This window comes from Urocitellus parryii, chromosome 8 (assembly GCF_045843805.1).
Source record: "Urocitellus parryii isolate mUroPar1 chromosome 8, mUroPar1.hap1, whole genome shotgun sequence".
Taxonomy (NCBI): domain Eukaryota; kingdom Metazoa; phylum Chordata; class Mammalia; order Rodentia; family Sciuridae; genus Urocitellus; species Urocitellus parryii.
The window spans coordinates 6,333,431-6,354,105 of record NC_135538.1 but is presented as its reverse complement, the minus strand read 5'-3'; the positions used below and the strand labels follow the sequence as shown (position 1 = coordinate 6,354,105).

The 20,675-nt window shown below is 44.9% G+C and overlaps 1 protein-coding gene across 1 annotated transcript in view; it reads right to left on the bottom strand.

Annotated features, from left to right (window-relative positions):
- Positions 1-20,675, bottom strand: part of Prkn (parkin RBR E3 ubiquitin protein ligase) — a 1,241,962-nt gene that overhangs the window by 411,985 nt on the left and 809,302 nt on the right. The window contains exon 7 of the mRNA XM_026393149.2: positions 7,856-7,992. Coding sequence (XP_026248934.2) covers positions 7,856-7,992 — 137 coding nt within the window. The remainder of the gene's footprint in view (positions 1-7,855; positions 7,993-20,675) is intronic.

Genomic DNA, 20,675 nt, shown 5'->3' with positions numbered 1-20,675 from the left:
GGTATCCAACCAAATCACTCACAGACAAAATAGACCTCAGCAGAGGGAGCAGTTTTCCACTTACTGATGCTAATTCTCACCTTGAAAATAACTGCTTTTTTTTTTTTTTTAATAGAATGCTCACCCCTGTAGTACTTCTCAAGACTTAAGCCTGGGGACTTTAGCAAACATTGATGCCCAGCATGAGTGGTTATTATTTAATTGTCCCAAAGCTCAGCCTGGGCATGGAGATCTTTAACCTTTCCACATGAGTGAAACATGCATTTGGGTTTGAGAATCAACTCCTAGCAGGAAGCAGGGTGGCCAAGCGGTGGGAACATGGGGCTCTGGCACCAGCTGCTTCTGGGTTACTTTGTGACCTACCCTGAGACTCGACTCCTTTCTCTGTAAAACAGGAATAACAATACCTCCTTTTCAGGTGTGCAGCTGGTTTAAATAAGGAACAGTGCTAAACATCAGAGGTAGTCTTCTTTTGATCTTCTTTACCAGGGAACTTCCCAAGATATCTTGCTTTGTTGTTGCAGGTTCAAGAATTCACAGAACCATAAACAGCATAAGCAGTAGAGCCCCAGCTGTCTGCTTTGTACTCTGGCTCTGTAACTTACTAGCTGCACTGTGATGTGCAACTTAATTAACTTCTATGTGGCTCAATTCCTCCTTTGGAAGATGGGAAGAATAACACTGTCCACTCCAATAAAGCGTTGCAGAGATTAGATGGACATAGACATGTACGCACCAAGAATGGCATCTCAGGTACAGGGAGCACTCAGGATGGCTATGATCATTGCTCATCGTGACTCTTGGGGAAATAAAATTCAGCATCCCATCTTTAGAAAGTATCATAAAGTGTCTGGTCTAATGAGGAGTTCACACTAAGAGAACAGAGCTTATACTTGGAAGGAATTTTAAACCAGTTATTGTCATCATAAAAAATCTGTCAATAAAAAAGATTGGTTCATTGTTGACAAGCCATACCTCGAAGAGGTAAATGTCTACAATTGAGCTTTGAAGGTGTTTAGCTCATGAACATTAAAAGACCCCCAAAAGGTAGATTGCTGGAAAACAAACAAAAACCAAACGAACAAAAACATCCAATTACGTATATTTTGGTAATAATAAGTATTAGATATTTGTCTAGAAATGAGTGTTTGCAGACATGATTAACAGGCCATTTGGGATATGGATAATTTAGCAACCTACATACATACATACATGCATACATACACACATACATATGTACACACATTACTCTGTGGCTATTGTGGGACCAGTGTAATTCAGAAAATCATTTGCTAATTCTCCTTGTATCCTCCCAGAAGCTGGTCTCATATTTTAAAAAATTATTTCCTTATAAAGGAAGATGCACTGAATAGGAGTGTGGGGGAAAAATGGGTGAGGAAAGGGCTGTCCTGAGTGGATGGGGGTAGGAAAGAGAGGAGGGGAGGGTAAACAGCTCCATCTCCCAAGGGAAGGAGGAACATTCCAGAACACTGCTGCGCAGAACAGCTGCCTCTCGATGTATCTTTCAGTGCAGCAGAGAACGTGCCAACCCAGATGATGACTTATTCCAACTCAGGGGATCAGAAAGTCCCTCAGCCAAGGCCAAAACAGGAGCACAGCCACCAGGAAAACTCACAAAAGTATTCACCACCGAGTCTGCCCCATTTCTGGGCTTCCTTCAGACCTCTAAGGCCAGAAAAGTCAAGGAGTGGACTTAGACTGTGATTCCAGTACCAGAGAAACTCACCTCTGTGGTTAGGTAGGAAAGTTGTCTTTGGAAGGCATCTCTGACTTCAGGGGTAAGGCCCCTAAATACATAAGATCTTGCTTTAATATTTTGGAGGAACTATATTCTAAAAATGACTAGTAGCCCTCGCAGGGGCCTAAAAATAGTTGGCCAGGCATTTTAGGCTGGGACGGTGATATCTCCAACCCTGTTCAGAGACATCACAAGGTCCCCTCCTGATCTTCCAGAAGCCAAAGACAGCACTGGGATCTGGCCTGTGAGATGCAGGCGTTTTACATGGTCAGATTGCTGAGGTCGGGGAAGAGCCTTCGAGGAAACATCGGCGGCACCAAGATTCGCCAGAGCAGCCACATGCCCACCTTGCTGCATCTGACAGCAGACCTGGCCCAGATTTCAAAGCCTCCAGGGGGGGCCCAGGCTCCAGGAAGCTGCCCTTTCAATGCACTCTGAGTTCCTTTGTGGAATTAGCCCTCCCTTTTAAAGCTTTCTACACAAGTTATTTATGCATTTTATTTACAAGATTCACAGATGCTGATGTCACCTTCCATTATTCTCGCCATGGCACAAGACTGTGGCAAGTGCTTTCAATCCGTTCTGACAATCATTGTTTTGGTTTGATAAGCTTTGATTTTCTAATTCAGTTTTACTATTTTTTTTAATGTCTTGTTCTACATTCAGAAACCAAAGGGAAGTCAAATAAACCAAGAAAAGACATAGTCAGATAGATGGATAAGTGAAGAATGTGTGATAATTAGTGGATTTGTAAATTGAGTTATAGCAAAAACTAGCCTCCAGTTAAATATGTTCAAATACATGTTTCTGTGTGAATACTCACATGGCTGCAGACATGAGCACACACATTAGGTATATATGGGAATGCATGTTTAAATGACAATCAAAATAACAAAAGCCAGTGTTTGTGGAGTGCTTACTCTCTTCAGCATTAACTTAAGGACATTTTATAAGACATCATTTTAATGGATTCATACGACTAATAAAATCAGGAACCACTGTATTATCTCCTGATACCTAAAATAAGCCCAAGATACACCAAGGCTGGGTACTTTGCCCTCGTTATGATGCGAGCAAAGATTTGAATGAGGTTTCTCTGCAGCTCTGTGTGCACCTCAAGAGAGGCAAATGACTCACTGGTTTATGGAGCAATAGCAGGACTTACAAAGCTGTTACTTAAAATAGGAAAACAATTAGGCCTCATGAAGACTTAATGCACAGGCCGAGAGATGCTGGAAACTTCTCATGTCCTTCTGAGGTCTGTATCTCAAATGATTCCCTTGGGGTGTCCTGGAGCTCTTATTTGCTCCATTCTTTTTAAATAGTGAAATAGACAAATACCTAAGTTCTCATCATAGACAAATAGACAAATACCTAAGACTCTCATCAGAGTCTGAGGCCCCAGCCCTGACCTGACAGTTACCCTTCAGCAGATGCCCTATGGTTGGCTACAGGCATGACAGATAAACTATTGCATATAAACCAAACTAGCTCTGTAAAACAGGTGATGACTTAGGAATAATCTACAGATTATTAAAGATAGAACCAACAATGTAAGCCCAAGTAGAAGGTCAGCAACACTGACCCTGTGGTGCACCGTCCTTGAAGAGCCCCTGAATGGAGGACAGTGGCCCTGCAATGGGGGCTGAGCAGAGGGAAGGGCCATCGTGTTTCATGCATTATAAGAACAAAGCAAGAAGAAAGCAAGAGCGCATCTCTGCTGAGCTAGCACTAATGATAATCCAACTTGCTTTTGCAAAATTAAAAAAAAAAAAAGTCTATGCCATTTGAAAGTCTCCTTAAACATAACATGGGGAAACATTTATAATTGAAGCCACAGTAAAATTTTTAAAAGGCTAAAGTGAGCCATGAAGAACAATGCCGATACAGACCAAACTCAGTTTTCTCACAAGCGAGCACTTTGGAGGTGTATTAAAGCGCTGTTGGAAGGAAGCAGGCATGGGCAGCACTTGGCAGGAGCCTGGCTCACCACGCTGCACAGCGCCCCCTGGCTTCAGATCTGTCCCCCTGCCCTTATTTGCTACATTCTTTTTAAATAGCGAAATAGACAAATACCTAAGTTCTCAATAGCAGGAGGCACTTTCAAAAATAAAAGTGTATAGGAGTGCTGTGTCTAAATGACCAGCATAGGCAGCCATGCTCAGAAACACCAAAACAGAGCGAAGGAGAAACAGGCTGATTGTGTAAACAAAGAAATTCACCTGTGAGTCCACCAGATCCTAAGGACGCTGGTGACATGGTTAATGAAAAATAAAATAATTTCTGAAAAGGTACAACAAAATCTACAAAACACATTTTAATGAGGCAGAGCCTAACCAGACCCAGTTTTCTCACAGTGGTTATAAGTTACTTGGTGGCAAACATCTAGCAGAATTAAAGCGAATCTGCCCATATTCTTTACAAAGACAAGCGTGACCCGACTTCCCAACCTTTGCTGTGGTCAGCAGGGCAGGTTACCAGGGAGCCATCCTCCTGAAGAATATGTTCACTGGCCTGCCAGTCCTCAAAGAAAAGGTGAGGCTTTAAATTGACTGAGAAAAAGAAATGCAAAGGGTTCTAAGCATCGGAAAAGGTGCTCAACCTGACTCAAAAAAAGAAATGAAAAGCAACATGGAATCTCATTTCTCAAATATATAACCCGGAAAAGATGCCGAAGCTTTCCACCTCCTGCCTCGCGGAGGCGGCGGAGGGCCTGCGGCTCCCAGGCGTTGCAGGAGGTAGGGAAGCTCCCGCTCTCAGGAGGGAATCTGGGAGCAGTAAAGTGGGGCTGGGTGGCTCGGGAGAGAGCATTTGCCTCTCCAGGGTGGGGCCCCGGGGCCCACCCCCACCAAATTGGAGCCATTAAAATAGACATTTTCCCATTGATACAGTGTCCCCATTGTAGAGAGTCCATCTCAGTGGTACTGTGACAACAGTATGAGAATACAGGTGCACACAGACTATAGCCGTAGCAGCATTTGTGATAACAAAAGGGAAACCTCAACCATGCGGTGACCTGCACACTGGATTTCAGTGATGCTGTGTTCTGAAAGACGGAGAACATACCCAGGCACTACTCAGGAGTGATCTCTAGATATAATTTACACTACAGAGGGGAAAAAGGGGGTGGAGGAAAATGTATGAATAACTCTGTTGATATCACTCAGTAATAGGAATTTTTTTGCCAAGGTAGAAAGCAATGTTTGTAATATTGGTGATTTTAAACAAAAATCCACAAGCCTGAAATTGAAGTGAAAAAGTCCACATAACTAATGGTTTGCACTCAAAAGACATATGCATGTCTCCCGGCTTTTTGAACTAGGTACAAAAGAGCAACCAGCCTAGTCAAGTGAGTCCCCCAGGCGGGCACAAAGACTGACCGGAGGGAAACCGGAGCTCCTGAGAAGCTTGCACCCCCTGGCCAAAGACACAGGGGCTCACTGTGGTGTTTTTTCTTTAAATTTTGGGGTTTGAAATTTTTCTATAACAAAAGGTCGATATTTTAAGAATGAGTGAGACATTGTTATGGTTTAGATGTGAGGTGTCCCCCCAAAGCTCACGTGTGAGGCAATGCAAGAAGGTTTAGAGGAGAAATGATTGTGTTCTGAGAATCTTACCCCAATCAGAGAATTAATCCCCTGATAGGGATTAACTGAGTGGTAACTGAATTGGTGGGTGTGGCTGGAGGAGGTGGGAACTGGGGTGTGGCTTTGGGGTATACATAGGTATCTGGCCAGTGAAGTCTCTCTCTGCTTCCTGATCATCATGTGAACTGCTTCCCTCTGTCACCCTCTTTAGCCATGATGTCCAGCCTCGCCCCGAGCCCAGGGAATAGAGCCGGCCTCCTGTGGACTAAGACCTCTGCAACCAGGAGCCCTTAAATACACTTTTCCTCCTCTACAGTTGTGCTGGTCAGATATTTTAGTCACAGCAGTGAAAAAGCTGGCTAAAACAGACATGAACTATTTTTCAAAGCGTCCTGAGTGTGTAGAGGAGTCTTGAGAAGGCTGTTTAGAGATGCGTCTAGTACACGGTTTAGTTGGAGAGCAGGATTTACCAGGACACAATTGCCTTCCTAAAAATATTAGAAACAAGAGTTTTCCAACCTACACATGATTGCTTATTGGCTTTTGAATGCTTTTGTTGAAAATATAAAAGCACAAATCCTTTCAAAGAGCTTTTCTAATACATTATGAGACTCAACATAAAACATTGTATTGTTAATAGATTTCCTTAGAAAATGAGCCTTATGACTCCTAAAGTCTACATTGCAATCAGCATCTTCCATTTGGATTTCTAAATTATTTTGAAGTATAGATATAGATATATGCATGCTATGATTGACATTAAAATTAAGTACTGAAATAAATTGAACTTAAAGCTCAACCATTGAATCAAGGTATCATAGTTTCAAACTACAATTTTCAAAACCAGTGAGGCATAATTAATCATATTATAGCCATTAAAATATATAATCAGTAAGTAGCAACACCTATCACACTCCATATACAAAAATTAACTCAAAATTGGATCCATGACCTCATATATGAGGCAAATGTTAGAAGAAAACAGGAAAAATATTCATCATTTCAGATATAGCAATGGATTGTTACTGATACCAAAGCAACAAAATAAAACAAGAAACCCGGACTTTATCAAAATTTGAAACTTTTTTTTGCATTAAAGAACATTATCAGGAAAGCGAAAACCTATAGAATGGGAGAAACATTTGCAAACCATAAATCTGATATGGTCTTAAATGCAGAATATGTAAAGAACTCTCACACCTCAAAAAAAAGACAGACCATCCTATTTAAAAATGAGCAAATGTCTTGAACAGACATCCATGGGAAGCAGATGTATAAATGGCAAACCAGTTCATGAGAAGATCCTCAACATTACTGCCCTTAAATAAAATCCAAATCCACCACGGGATCCTGCTCCACACTCACTGGGGCCTCGTAACACACAGCAAGACAAGGACCAGTGCCACCGAGGCTCCGGAGCAGAGGGAACCCTTGGGCACCACTGTCATCCATACAAAAGGGCAAAACAGCCGTGAAGAGTTGAGTGTTCTAGAAAAGGCTAAGCACAGATTTCTGCTTCTAGGTTACACCTGTGGGAAGTGCACAAGTGAGTCCATGCAGAACCTCACACACAAATGTTCCTGGTAGCATTACTCGTAAATGTCTAGTGGGACACAACAAAGGATAAACAAATTGTGGAGGACAGACTATTACTCAGCTGTGAAAAGGAGTGGCATTGACACGTGCCATGAGATGATTGATCCTCAGTTGCCTATGCCAGGTGAAATAAGGCAGACCAGAGGTCGCACACTGTATGGTTTTGTTTTTAGAAAACATCCACAGTGGGCAAATCCATGGAGACAGAAAGCCCAGTAGTGATGGCCAGAGGCTGGGGCGAGGGGCAAGGGGTGATGGCTTGTGGAGACAGGGTATTCTGAAGGTGAAGGAGTTTAAAACTAGAGGGTGGTGTTTGAACAACACTGCATGTACCTGATGCCCCTGCACCGTGGCCCTCAAAGTGGCTCACTGCATGTCACAGGAAGGTCACAACTAGGAGTGAGAGCTGTGAAAATCATACAGTGCAGGGAAAGTGGTTCTGAGATGCTCAGAGGTAAAAATGCCTTAAATATTAAACAGCTCAGCTTGGACTCTCCTTTAATCTCTTTTGCCCGTAGGTTCTTTCACCTACACTGTGTGCGTGTTTGACACTTTTAGTGCTGGGGCCTACAACTTAAATCTTTGGATAATACTCTTCTAGATCCAGGGTAACAAATCCAGGACTGGCAGCGTCAATCGAAACCACAGACAAACTCTGAACCTTGGCTGAATAACATTTTCCAATTTTTCTCAATGCCTTTTTGCACGTTACGTATTCTCTCGTCCAACACAGTCCCCTGGAGTCTTATATCTTTCATGATCCATCCACTAATGTTTCTTATCCAGAAATGATCAAATTGACAATTTCAACCTAGGGCTTAGCACCAGCTATGTCTAAGAGAGTTTTGTATCAATGGTCATACGTCTCTTCTTAATCAGTATTAAAACGGAACAAATAAAGAGCCAGACTTACCCACACACGGCAGGGAGTAGCCGAGCTGAGGGTCATGGAGGAACTGCCGGTCGTTGAGCCTGGTCACGCAGTAGAGGTGGAAGCAGTCTAGGCAGATCACGTGGCGGTGGGTGCACTGGAAAACCAGGACAGGGCTCCTGTGTGGACAGGGAAGGCGTTTCTTGGGGTGCCTCCAGTGGCAGACAGGCCACGTGGGCTTCAGGACCCTGTCTGCAATCCCACTGAGGGCTTAGGGTGTGCTCTGTGCCAGGACCTGGGCTTCGGAGCCCCCTCATGGGAGCCAAGAGAGGAGCTCCGTGGACTGCCTAGGCCATGGGTCCCTCAGCATCAGGTTGCTCCATCAGTGCATCTACCAACCGTAGTTCAGACCTGAGCTTGACTCGGATCTCTTTCTAGAAGTCTCTCCTGATTCATAATTCCCACTTAACCTACCCAGTCCGCCCACCATGGCGTCTGCTTCTCTTGACCTGGGATGACCTCAGGGTATCAAGGTGTTTCTCATCCCACGGACTGTGAGCCCCTTGCAAGTGGACGCTGTGTCTGCTACATCAGTGTCCTCACAGTGTTAGGCCTTGTGAGGTTTCACATAGATGCCCTGTGAACCGAGTTACAATGAAGTATAAAATCTGAGCTTCCCCAAAGTCAAAGGAAGATTTCAATTGCACCAGACGAGGCAGAGGCAGCGGTGACTCGCGTCTCACTGGCAAACAGGAAAGCAGACGTTGGAAATAAGGGCATGCAACAGGCATTTTTCTATTTCAAGGTTTTGTCTATTCTGCCACCTCCATCCCATCCAAATATTCAGCTTCTGAAATTATGGTTAGAAGATTACTAATAAATCAATACATACAGATCCTAGAGTTCTGTATCTCCTTAAAATCCCTCACGGAAAAACAGATCTCCTGAAAACTATGAAGCTTTGCTTACAAATGAGCCACCTGTGTTTGTGTCAAAAAAGGAGACAAAATGAATATATTAAATTGAGATCAGTTCTGAGGCAATTGTAACAGTAAGAAAGTTCTGGATTCAATTTAGATAAGCCTATTCCCCATGTAATGATTAGAAAAAACACAAAACATGTTTACTTCATACTCAGTTCTGAGCAGCTATCAGGACTCTCCACAAAAGCTTTTTCTCTAGAAAAATAATATCAAATATTAATATCATAGAAGATAATTTCTTAACAATTAAAATAAATTTTCAAAATTCTGTTATCTCACTTATTTCAAAGCAATGTCTAACCCAAACCCAGGTGGAGGAATGCCCCTTGGCAGGTTGATGCTGTGGATCTGAGAGTCACTGGCCACTCATTACACCTGAACAGAGGCCTTGGGTGGGTTTACACATGTCCCCATGTCCCCTCTCTGAACCTACGAAAAGTCCTTTCAGGACCTCCATTTCCCATTCCAGAGCCGTGGGTTATTAGGCATCGATGGCTCTGGACTTTTGACCTTCTCCCTCCTAGGACTCCCCTTTGAAGACAATAAAACATAACTAACCTAACCTAAGTCCCCAGTGTGCGATGCACTGCCATCCTGGATCCACCCAGGGACCCCATGAAGCTGCTGCAGGCCTCCTTCCCGTCACAGCTAAGCTGGGTGGGAAATGTTCTCCACTTCACTTTTGGTCACGTGGCTGACTGAGCCTGATAGGCCCCTGTTTTACTATCAGCACAGAGAAATTCTGGAGAAAATATTAGAACATTTGTAGAAAGCGTAGAGATGTCAGGAAATAGAAAGAAAACTTGTAAATCAGAGCAGCCAGCCCACTGCCGCAGTGACAGGGGCACGGATACCAAGGTCTGAGGTACGCAGCCCTGGTCTAGCACATGGCTCTCTCCTTCCTCCTCGTATGGGATGACAGCAGCACACACTCCCAGTTCCCTTCAGTTACCCAAGGCCCGGCACACTAGACCCACTCGCCACTCACCCCTGAGCTGCTCCTGAGCAGTGCCTGCTGTTTGCACCAGATTAGCAAGGAAGGGTGACCACACGGGAGGCCACCGTGGGAGAGAGACCCACACAGCTCAGGGCCCCCACCAGGGGACATTTCAGAGGCCAAGTGTGGGGCCTACAAACACACTCCTTCTAAAATAGCCGACGTATCAGCCCTCTCACCCCTTCCACCTCCGAGAACCAAGCACCAGGCAATGAGAGGCCGTGGCCCAGAGGCATAAGCGCCCAGGGGAAAGCGTGTCCTCCGAGGGACACAGGAGGAGGCCTGCTCAAAATTAAACTGTAGCTGCCCCTGTCCACTTCACCCTCCCAGAACCGAGGCAGAGGCAGGGAGGGAGATTCACAAACTGGCCGGTCGGTGGTGGACACCAAACTGGCTGGTGGTGGACCCTAACCACCAGGAAGAGGAAAAGCTGCAGCCTCACCTGGGTCCAGGAAGAACCCACATGGCGTCTGGGGCCCCTCAGAAACTCTGGGGTCAGGTGGACAAAGGCGGCAGTTAAGGCTGGGAAGCCCAAGGCCAGGACTTGGGACCCTGTAGGATTCACTCACGCAGCAGCTCACCTCAATGACCCTCACCACCACGACAAGGGGGCCTCAGAGGGGCTTCAGGCCATGCCTGCCCTGAATAAAAAATGGGGTAAATGGTCACGATGGTTTACTAGTGAGACGTGATGGGGCACAGAGATGTGGTCAGTGCTGCCAGTGAGGACGCGGGGGTCATTTAACACACCAGAAAGGAGTCACGACCAAGACTCGGGGAGTGGCATGTAGCCTTGGGAGCCTAGAGTCCCTGACAACAGGAACCCTGAGGGCTTTCCCAGTTCTCCCTGGGAAATGAAAGGAATCTGCACAGGCAGGAGGTCAAAGGTGACAGGGAGTGACCCAGGAATTCTCACTGTGTGTCCTGGTCTGCACATGGCCAACGTGTCTGTGCACACAGGAGAGAGAGAGGTAAGTGCATGTGTGGTGATACACCCATGTAAGTAGACATACAGGCAAGATATCTGTTGATCATAGATAATTGGAGCATGGTAAGGTAGTCAAGGTCTGCATTTCACATGGGATTATCAGTCAGCTGAATTTTTTGATATAACACTGTTAATTTCTTATTAAGAATATTCCTAGTAATTTTGAAAAGTTAGGTGAGGGGTAAACATGACACTTACAAAAAGGTTATTGGATTAATGAGCTGGGAAAATAAGTGACAGGCTGGGGGTCATTTCAAGGCTGGGGGTGCACACAAGCACTCAAGTGCTAGGTCAGGAGGAGAGGGGAATGGCTGGGATCTACGAGCACCCCGCTGGCTTAGGTGACTCGCTAGGAACCTCACAGTAAGTTTCCATCCTCTGAAGGTAAACGTCCTTCCTTCTGTCTACCTGCTTTCTCTGCACCTGCCCTCTCTGGTCTAGTTCTTTCTTCTAGTTCTTTCCCTTTTAGACCCACGCTCTTCCCCATCGTTTCCTGTGGCATGATACTGCGCTCTCCACTCAGTCCCAAATGCTGAACCTGGGGCCGGTTCAAGACTAACAATCTCCAACCAGCTTTCTCTGGAGCCCGGGCTTCTCCCCTGTGTCTCTCCCCAGTGTCACTCCACCGTGCACCCTTCATGAGCGTCACACATTAGCCTCACCCGTCTGTAAAGTGTTCCTACCTTAGCGACCAATGTTAAATGAAAGGAATGAATTGATGGAGACCACACACGTGCAGCCCTTTCAACAACCAGGCCTCGTGAGACAGCTGAGCACACGACCCTGAGTAGCCAAAGTCCCTGAACACCCTGGTGCATGGATGAATGGACACTGTTTTGTAATCCCTGTCTATATTCCCAGTTTCTCTGCTCCCATTGATGCTGCTCACTCAGTGGCTGATTGAGCATTTACTCTGGCTCACGAGGCACTTAGACATGTGTGGACCAGCGCCTCTTGTGAACTCCAGTGCCTGCTAAGTACACTTGGAGTAGGCTCTGGACAACACACAAGCCTGGCCACAGTCTAGGGACACGAGATGCCCAAGGGACAGGTGTACCAGGAGTGATATGTCACCAGACTGTGGCAGCAGAGATGTCAGGACACAGGAGATTGTCACCTCAGGATGGCCCCATAGCAAAGCTGAGCTGATGGGAAGGAACGAGATTGGTTCTGAGTCAGGACTGTGGTTTCTGGGCAGCAGGGGACATGGGCATGGGGAGGCGTTCTCTAAACCGCACATTAACCAGGTGAGCTCAGTGAAAGGAGCAGAGGGGACAGGAGACAGAAGGGCCGAGGACTCTGCAGACTGGCCAGGAGCGGGTTGGGGCTGACGTGAGGCCAACCCAGTCTGCGGGACGTTCCGAAGGTTCTGCCCTGGTCTGGATGTCGGGTCCCTCTAAATTCAGGTGCTGAAATCTGTACCCTCAAGTCACAGGACTGGGGAGGGGCTTGGGGAGCTGTCAGCCATGAGGGTGGGGACCTCAGGAGTCCCGAAAGCCTGGAAGAAGGAGACCCCGAGGGCCCCTCAGCCTCGCACCCTGTGAGGACAGGGAGAGGCCCCCCTCGGAGCAGGGAGCAGGTTCTCTGCACGCAACCTGCCGGTACCGGATCTCGAACTTCCTGACATCGAGATCTGGAGGAGTGCATCTCCCTCGTGCGTGAGCTGCCCCGTTCCTGGTGCTTTGCACGGCCGTCCCGAGGACGGAGACGGTTTTCAGACACGGCAAGGGAGTGACGTGTTCGTTGAGTCTTCACTCTGAGAGTCCGGAGGGAGAGAGGCTGGCAGGGGTGAGAAGCACTTGGAGGCCGTGTTGGCAACTGAGACCCCAGTGGCCAAGGAACTGGGCGAGATGTGGCAGTGGCTCCAGGGATGGAACGGAAAGATGGACGAGGGCGTTTTGAGGAGGATCTGCCAGGACTTACTCTCTTGGGTCTTTCTTTCTTCCCAACATTCCTCTGTGCCCTTTGCTCAAATTGTGTCTAAATGTTAATTGATCAATCTAGAAATGATTTTACCTGGATGAGCCAGGTGATAGAGAAGTTATTAAAGGTTAAATAAAGTTCTCAATCCACATGCAGAAAGGATTATAAATGCCTCACTTAACATAACTGGAAAGCTATTTGTAAGCAACACTTTCTCTGTTTTTATTAAAGAAATAATCCAGAAACCCTTTGTTCACTGAATATTAAGTGTAAGTGAAAGAGTTTTTATTTAAAAAATAATGGCAAGCTGATCCTGTACATTACACAAAGTAATATTATTGTGCGGTATTCCAGACATGTAAACTCTGATAAAATTAGACCTCTAGTATCTGCAAAATGACATTAATGTGTTCATATTTATCTCCTAACGTGCAGTTTCATCTGCTTTCTACCTCATTTGTGATCCCCCCTCCCATCTGCTTCTCTGTCTCGGTGCATCCAATTCTTGCCTGTGAGCACATCTTCATTTGTACTCATTATGAGAGAGGCCGTGGCTCCAGCTTCCCATTAATGTGACATACGCTGAGAGCAGTGTGCTAGCAATGTCGAGATACGTAAAGATCAGGAGCAATTCCAAGTTTTCAAGGAAATCTTAAGCTGGCGGAGTGGGCAGGAGAAGGTCACAAACAGTTGTGACACAGGGAACGGTATTTTAAGTTACGTTGGAGATGCCTCCCAGGGAGTTTCTTTCCATGTGGAGTAGGTTGATCTGTGTGTGACAGGAAGAGTGCAGACTACCTGTGACTTCAGGAGGACATCAGAAAAGACACCAGATCTCGCCTGTTTTCTCCCATACGTTGTGGGGCCCCAGGACCGTGAGCGGCCACCTTGTGAGAAACTCAACAGCCGCCTGGGGAAGTCTGCACGTGAACAGCTGGGCCTCCAGCCCACGGCCAACACCAACTTGGCAGCCACTTAAGTGAAACCTATTTAAAGTAGATCCTCTAACTCTGGGCAAGCCTGAAGGTGACCTCCGACTATGACTCCGTGAGTTACCCGGAGCAAGAACCATCTAGCTGAGCCCTCCCAAATCCTTGACTCACTGGGAGTGAAGATAACCTTCACTGTTTTCTTGAGCCACTAAGTTGTAGGAAAATCTGTTACATAATAGTATTTACTAATGCAGGTTCAGAGGAAGAAGTCACATTTAGATAGCAGATCATAGAAGAATTCATGAGAGTAACGAGTGGCATTTTAAGGAGGATCAGGACTCTAATGCATGGAGATGGATAAAATACTTGAAGTCAAGAGAAGACAGATATTATACAGTACAGAGGGAAAATGCTGTAGCTGGTTTCTTCACCTGCCCCAGTGAATAGGGAAAGTGCAAAGGAAGCAATACTATCGAATAGCATATTAAAATCACCTGAAAAGCAAAAAGGAATTAAACTTTTAAGGAAAAAATCCCTTGAGGAATAAACTTTTTTTACTTGTAGGAGAAAATCTTTCAATGTAGCTAACACTTGACCCTTGAAAATTCACATGTTGATTTGGCTGTATTTAGTTTGTGCAACACTAACATAGATGTTATGCCCCAGTTAGCAATTTTTTGAAGCTCTGCACAAATTCTCTGTACATGAAGAACTATGACTCGTGGGAATTTAATAAAAATATTTGGTTAGATAAAAATAATCAGAGAAGAAAAGCTACCCCATTAAATAACTTGAATTCACCTTCTTAACAACTGTCACTTCACATCCCTGTTAGAGCTTATAAACAAACAAACAAAAGTAACCGAAATATCAGAAATGCAATGCATTGTAATGTAACCTGCATTTAGCAAAATCACCTACACACTGCCTAAATGCACAACTGGCAAAGAAGTCTCCCCCAAGTGCTTGCCTACAGACAGCTGGAGATGGCACTTTAGCACATGTGTCATATGAGTTCATTATTCGAGGTAGCCAAGTGAGCAATCCCGTCACTGGAGGGGCCTCTGGTCCAAGACACTAATTGATAGACTCGACTTTCAGAAATTAAAATAGGCTTCAACAGTTGAGTGACCTTCAAAATTCCTCCCAGCAGCCAAGTTTAAAATCCTGAAGTCAGTTCATTTGCCCATTAGTGTGCTTGGAGCTGGAGTCCTGGTAAGGCACTGGCAGACTCTGAACAAGCTCATTAACCACCCCTTCCAATTTCTTCTTGCTTCCTCTGCACATGTTCTGATCCTTCATCCAGGCCTCTCTGCTCCACAAAAAGGGTTTGCTTTGGCCCTCTGAGCTTCCTTGCAGAAATCCCAGTATTGAGTACAGACAGTATACCAAGTTACACACTCATTACATCTACATTTTCCACTTAACCACTCTGCCAGTACTGTAGAACAGTCACCATATGCCATTGTTATGTTACCATCCCATAAGAATAAACAAGATGGTCTCTGCCCTCAGGGGTCACAATCCTACAGGGCTTTTTAATAATTCTCTCATGGTGGTAAGTGCTACCATCAAGATGAATTTAGAGATCACTTATCTCTCTCTGGGGCTGGAGGATGGAGTCCAAAGAAAGCTCATGTCTCAGTGCATCCAGGACATGGAGGGAAAAAAATACTGAAAAAAACTAAATATCTTCTCTTGTTTATAAAGGATTTGGGGAAATATTTTATAAAATGACAATATAAATGTGTTAGAAAGGATTAAGAAAAGACAGCCTCTCTATCTATAAGTCAGTCAGCTTTCCATTACTGGAACAAATAGTTGAGACATGTCAACTTACAAAGAGGAAGGTTTAATTTTGGCTCTTAGTTTGGAAGTTCATGACCAATTAGCTCTGTTGCTTTGGGTCTCGAGTGGCACATTACGTCATGGTGGGTATAGGTGGCGCAGGAAGCCTATTCACCTCCTGATGATCAAGAAACAAAAGAGAGGAAGAAATAAGGGCCAATGTCCCCACATTCCTGTTGAAGGCATACTCCCAACGGCCTAAGCCCTCCTGCCAGGTCCTGCTTCTTAAATGCTTTACCAGCTTCCAACAGAGACAACCTGAGGATCAAGCCATCAACACAGGGGCCCTTTGGGGACATTCCAAATCTATACTTCAGCGTCTCCTCTCCTAAGATTTTCTTTTCACCTGAAATCTTTATTCAGTGGTCTGATTTCCCATCTGTGGCACTAAATGTTATTACATTTCAGAGACTTTCTAACCTCAGCGTGTGTTCCAAGGTTTGATTCCACTGATGTCTGCCCTCAATTCTCAGTAAACTCCCCTGTCACTCATGTGCAACTTTATTCCTGGGAAACAACTTGGTTTTATGCACCTTGTGGTATTTGCTTGTGGATCTTAGGGTTTTATTTAAAAGCTCCCTACTCATTAGCTACATCGCTGTTGATATGTTCCACATGCTGCCATGAAGGAAATAGGAAAACTTCCAGTAGCAGCTGCTTTTTCTGTTTCAGACATATTTCTTTTCAATGTTTACTTGCTGATTTTGAGAGCACCTGTAAAATAGGGGCTACAAAATTCTTGGGTAAAGACAGTGGCAAAAACATAGTGCTTTCCAAAGCACAGGTGAGGCTCCCGAGTGCTGGTGTAGGTGAGCTCTCCAGACTCACCTGGCCACAGCAGCCTGCCTGTCCCCACCTCCTGCCTCCCAGCCTCAGCCTCAATCCAGTCAGCATCACCTGGAAACACTGTTCTAGGGTGGTTTTCGTCATGGCAGCCTTTGCTCCTCAGATATGAACTAGTTACCCAATGCCACCTTTTGGAGCTCTCTACAAGCTGTGCCACCCCCACAAAATGCGTCTCCACTTTTCCATTCACAAGTCTCATGCATTTCTCAGGCCAGTCTGGTCTCTGCGTTTCCCTCCTCCTCCATCCCTATGTGCGCTGGTGTTCTTGTCTTCATTTCCAGAAGCTTTCAAGGTGAGCTGGAGTCTGACCTCCTCCAGCAGCTTCCCACAAACACTGATCACTGCCATGCTAGCAGAAACCCAGAGGTCACTGCTTTTGTACTTGGCATTTTATTACAGGCCACATGCAGGGTCCTCCTCCAGCTCTGTGAACCCAGGCTGGTCTCCAGACTCAAGGAACCACACACCCACTGGCTGGGAAGCTCTGGTGCAGGTTCCTGTGGAGAAGTGGGCAGTGCTGCCCTCCAGGAGGTTGGACCAACCCTGAGGAAACCAAGTCCAGAGAACTCGTGGGAGGCACTGAAACCTGACGTCGGCCAGGCAGGGGGTGTTTCTACAGTCAGGAAAACATGAGCTAGAGCCTAAAAGACAGAAGTATGTTTGCCTGGCCAAAAAAAAAAAAAAAATTGGGTGAAAATACATGAAAGCAGCTAATGGAATAAGGCGGGTGACAGGGTCAGGGAGCCCCACCCTCTGTAGTTCACACCCTTAACCTTGTGGAAGCTCCAAACTCCTCCACAAATAAACAGTGAGATTAAAAAGCAAGGCTATTGCTTCCACAAGTCACATACTGGTCTGTTTTAGGTTTAACAATGCTTCAAGTGGGCTAACATTGGGTCCTATTATTTATAACATTTGGAGTCACTGACAACAAGTAGACTATGCGAAATAAAAATGTAAGCCATGGTTGCAGAGGGAGTTAATGGGTAATTAATCTCCTCTAGATGATTTCAATCTTGGAAGATCTTTACTTGACTTTAGCTTAGCATATGCATTGTATTTCCAAATATAATTACTGTTGGCAGGTTGAACTGAAACATAACCCATTAACTTCTTGAAGGGGTAGGCTGTAAACATTGCAATATAACCGTAAATGTTAGAAATACAAAATAAGCTTCTTTTCTTTTTCTAAAGCAACTTAAAAGCCAAGTGGTCAGTCCTCTTTGCTGGTAACTCGTGACAATGATTTGGTTTAACACTAACATCCCTACTTTTCTTGTTAAGGCATTTATACTACTGAACAGATGCTGATAAAGAATTATAAATAGCGGGTAAATCATATAAGTTTTTGCATATAAGAAATGAAGCTTTTGCATGTAAGAAATGAAACTAAAAATTCCAGAGTTCTTGGGAGAAAAGTGTATGTCATAAAAAAAGCCATCCTAACACCTTCCTATCTTCTAGTTAATAAATGTTTTTCTCAAAGATCCTCAAAATTATGTGTTCAAGTACATCACAAGTAGTCTCAGGACACCACCTTCTACTGAAACTGTCAATACATATAGCTCAAAAAAGCTGAAGGTAGATTTAACATAAAAATCATTTCTGGGTCATATCATTTGCATAGAGCTACTGTGTGGCACAACTCTTTAGCTGTTGGAGATCCCGTCTGTAGCGCATACTAACTCATGTGCATATCTTGTCTTTGTTTTTTCCTCTGTGAAAAATAGCTAGAAGCAGATAATGCCCAGATCCACTGCAAAAGCATTCTGCTAAATTGAGAAAGATATGAAGACAGATCTTGTTTAGATAAGAACCCCACTGTGAAATAAATTGTTCTGGTGTATCCCCAAATCTCATGACAGGAAATATTAATGTGCTCAGAATCAGTCCAGTGGCTGTGAATGTTAGGAGCTATTTAACATAAGAAATTATTGCAGACACAGAGTGGTTATAAAAAGATACATATTTTGCTGCCAGCTCACAAAAACCTTGCACAGATGATTTCATATTGGTCTGGCGTTCATTCTTAAAACGAGTGAACGGATGCTAATAGGATGCTGGATCTTTTACCTCTTTTATCAGAGAATCACTTAGGAACCAGATCTTCTGAAATAGAGTAGGTTGAAACAAAGAACGTTGCTAAACAATTGCCGACATCATAGGAGTTCCAGAACGAAAACATCAGAACAGGAAGTTATCGTGACATTTCTGTAATATAGTTAGATGGATTCAACATTTGAATTTTTAACATAATGGAAGAATTTATGGAGAATAGTAGATAAAGTTATTTTTCCAATTTAGTTTGGTTTACAGATAGCTAGAAAAGCAGGACATGACATTCCAAAATAGTTCCCTAACATAATTAAAATCAGTATAGCATCATAATGCAAATTCAGATAAATCCATGTATTATCCCAAGAACTGGTGCAGACTTGACTGCCTGTCCAATCAGCAGCAGCCCGAGGTCAGGGGAGAATCCTGGGGAGGGTGGTGTGAATCTGCTCTTTCTGTGACATGAGGATTTGTGAAATGATCAGGTTAGATATGACAACCTGGAGAGAGCCTTTGGATACAGAGATTTTGTTACTTTCAATTTAGAAGATCATATGTCTTCTTTACCCAAAGCCAGTGGAACTTAAGCCTTACCAGAAATTCTATGTAAAAGATAGATCCTATTTAAGATTCAAGCTTCCTATGACCCTGTGAACTAACACGCACATCGCTTGCAAGGGTTAGCCAGAGGATTTCTGGGAATTTCCCTCTTTGCTAGACGTGCTGAGAGGGAGGCCTTGATCCAGAATACATGGTCCTGATCCAGAATATCTGAGATTAGTCAGAACAGGCATTATGATACAAAACAATTCACAACATACATTAAATAACTTTTAACACTTAAAATTGATTAAAATTCATTCATTCATTCATTCATTCACTCACTCACTCATTTACTCAATGGCTGCAGTGCTGGGAATCAAACCCAGGGCCTTGTGCATGGTGAACACCTGTTCTACTGCTCAGCTACACCCAAAACTCTAATTTAATTTTAAAGCTCTGCTTTCTTTCATCCAGGTCAACTGGTCACTGGGGCCAGACACACCTGTTGGAAGAGCGGCATAGACGGAGGAAGGCTGCCGGCCCTGCCTGGGCCCCGCCCGGCTCTGTGCCCCTGTACACAGTAGCCACGATTTGTTCATGTGTTGAATTGTCTGTGTTCTCTCCAGACCGAGGCCAGCGATCTGTGGCTGGGGCCCATATCTGGCCTGCAGCCTGTTTTGGTAAGCAAAGCTGTGCTGGAACAGCCGCGTTACTGACTGTCTGTGGTTGCCTCTGGGTGTAATAGCAGAACTGAGCTGCGGGACAGGCCTGGGTGGCCTACAATTCTAAGCTGCCCACTGAGCAGCCCTTCAAACAAGACGTCTGCTTATTCCTGCTCGAGGTGTTGGACCCACAAACACAAGGGCTGCCTTTTGGTATCCCCAGTGCCTGGCCTATGGCTGACATTCAGAAAGTATGTATGTTCTGTGTGAATCCCCAACTCATGGATGAATCCCCAATGACTGAATGGCTAAGAATGAACAGGGATGAAGAAAAAGCCAACAGCAATTTATTGCTGTGCCCAGAGGAATGTGGTAGAGTATTGGCTTTGAGTTCAGCCATTAAAACTACTTTTCAGGCCTGAAACACCATCATCCCCTATTCAGGTCATTTCTTTTGATTAAGCTAGCTCTAGAGTGGACAGTATCCAGTGCTTATGACTCTGACCAGTGAAGAGGAAAAGGGACGAGGACTTGAAAAGAGTGAATAGAACAAGGACATATTGTTTCCCTTAGTGAACAAAAATTCACTGAGTGCCCACTATAGAACACTACTGAGTGCCCACTATAGACCACTACTGAGTGCCCACTATAGACCAGGCACTGTCTTAGGCCTCAGGGTCCCTGGTCCCTCCATGGAAGACACTAGCTAGAGATACAGATACTAGCTAGAGAAAAGTGAGTGTCAGAAGGTCAAACAGAGTCATGTGGCATCTGCGGTGGGCTGCTGCTACCCATTGGCTGGTCTGAGAAGGCCCGAGGGATCATCACCTTGATTCCTGAATGTGAGCTGCCCACAGTCTGATGCAAGACGGTTCCAGAGGGAGGAACAACTAGGGCAAAGGCCCTTGGGCAGGAACACCTGGGCATCTCTGAAGAAAAAAATAAGAGTTGGCATGTGGGGTCACAGTGACCAAGGGGGCAGGAGAGCAAGTTGACATCTGAGGAGGCGGGTAGCCATGAAGACTTTCAGATATGCTAGGGAATTGGGTTATTGGGTAATGGCATAAGGGCAAGTCAGAGTAAGA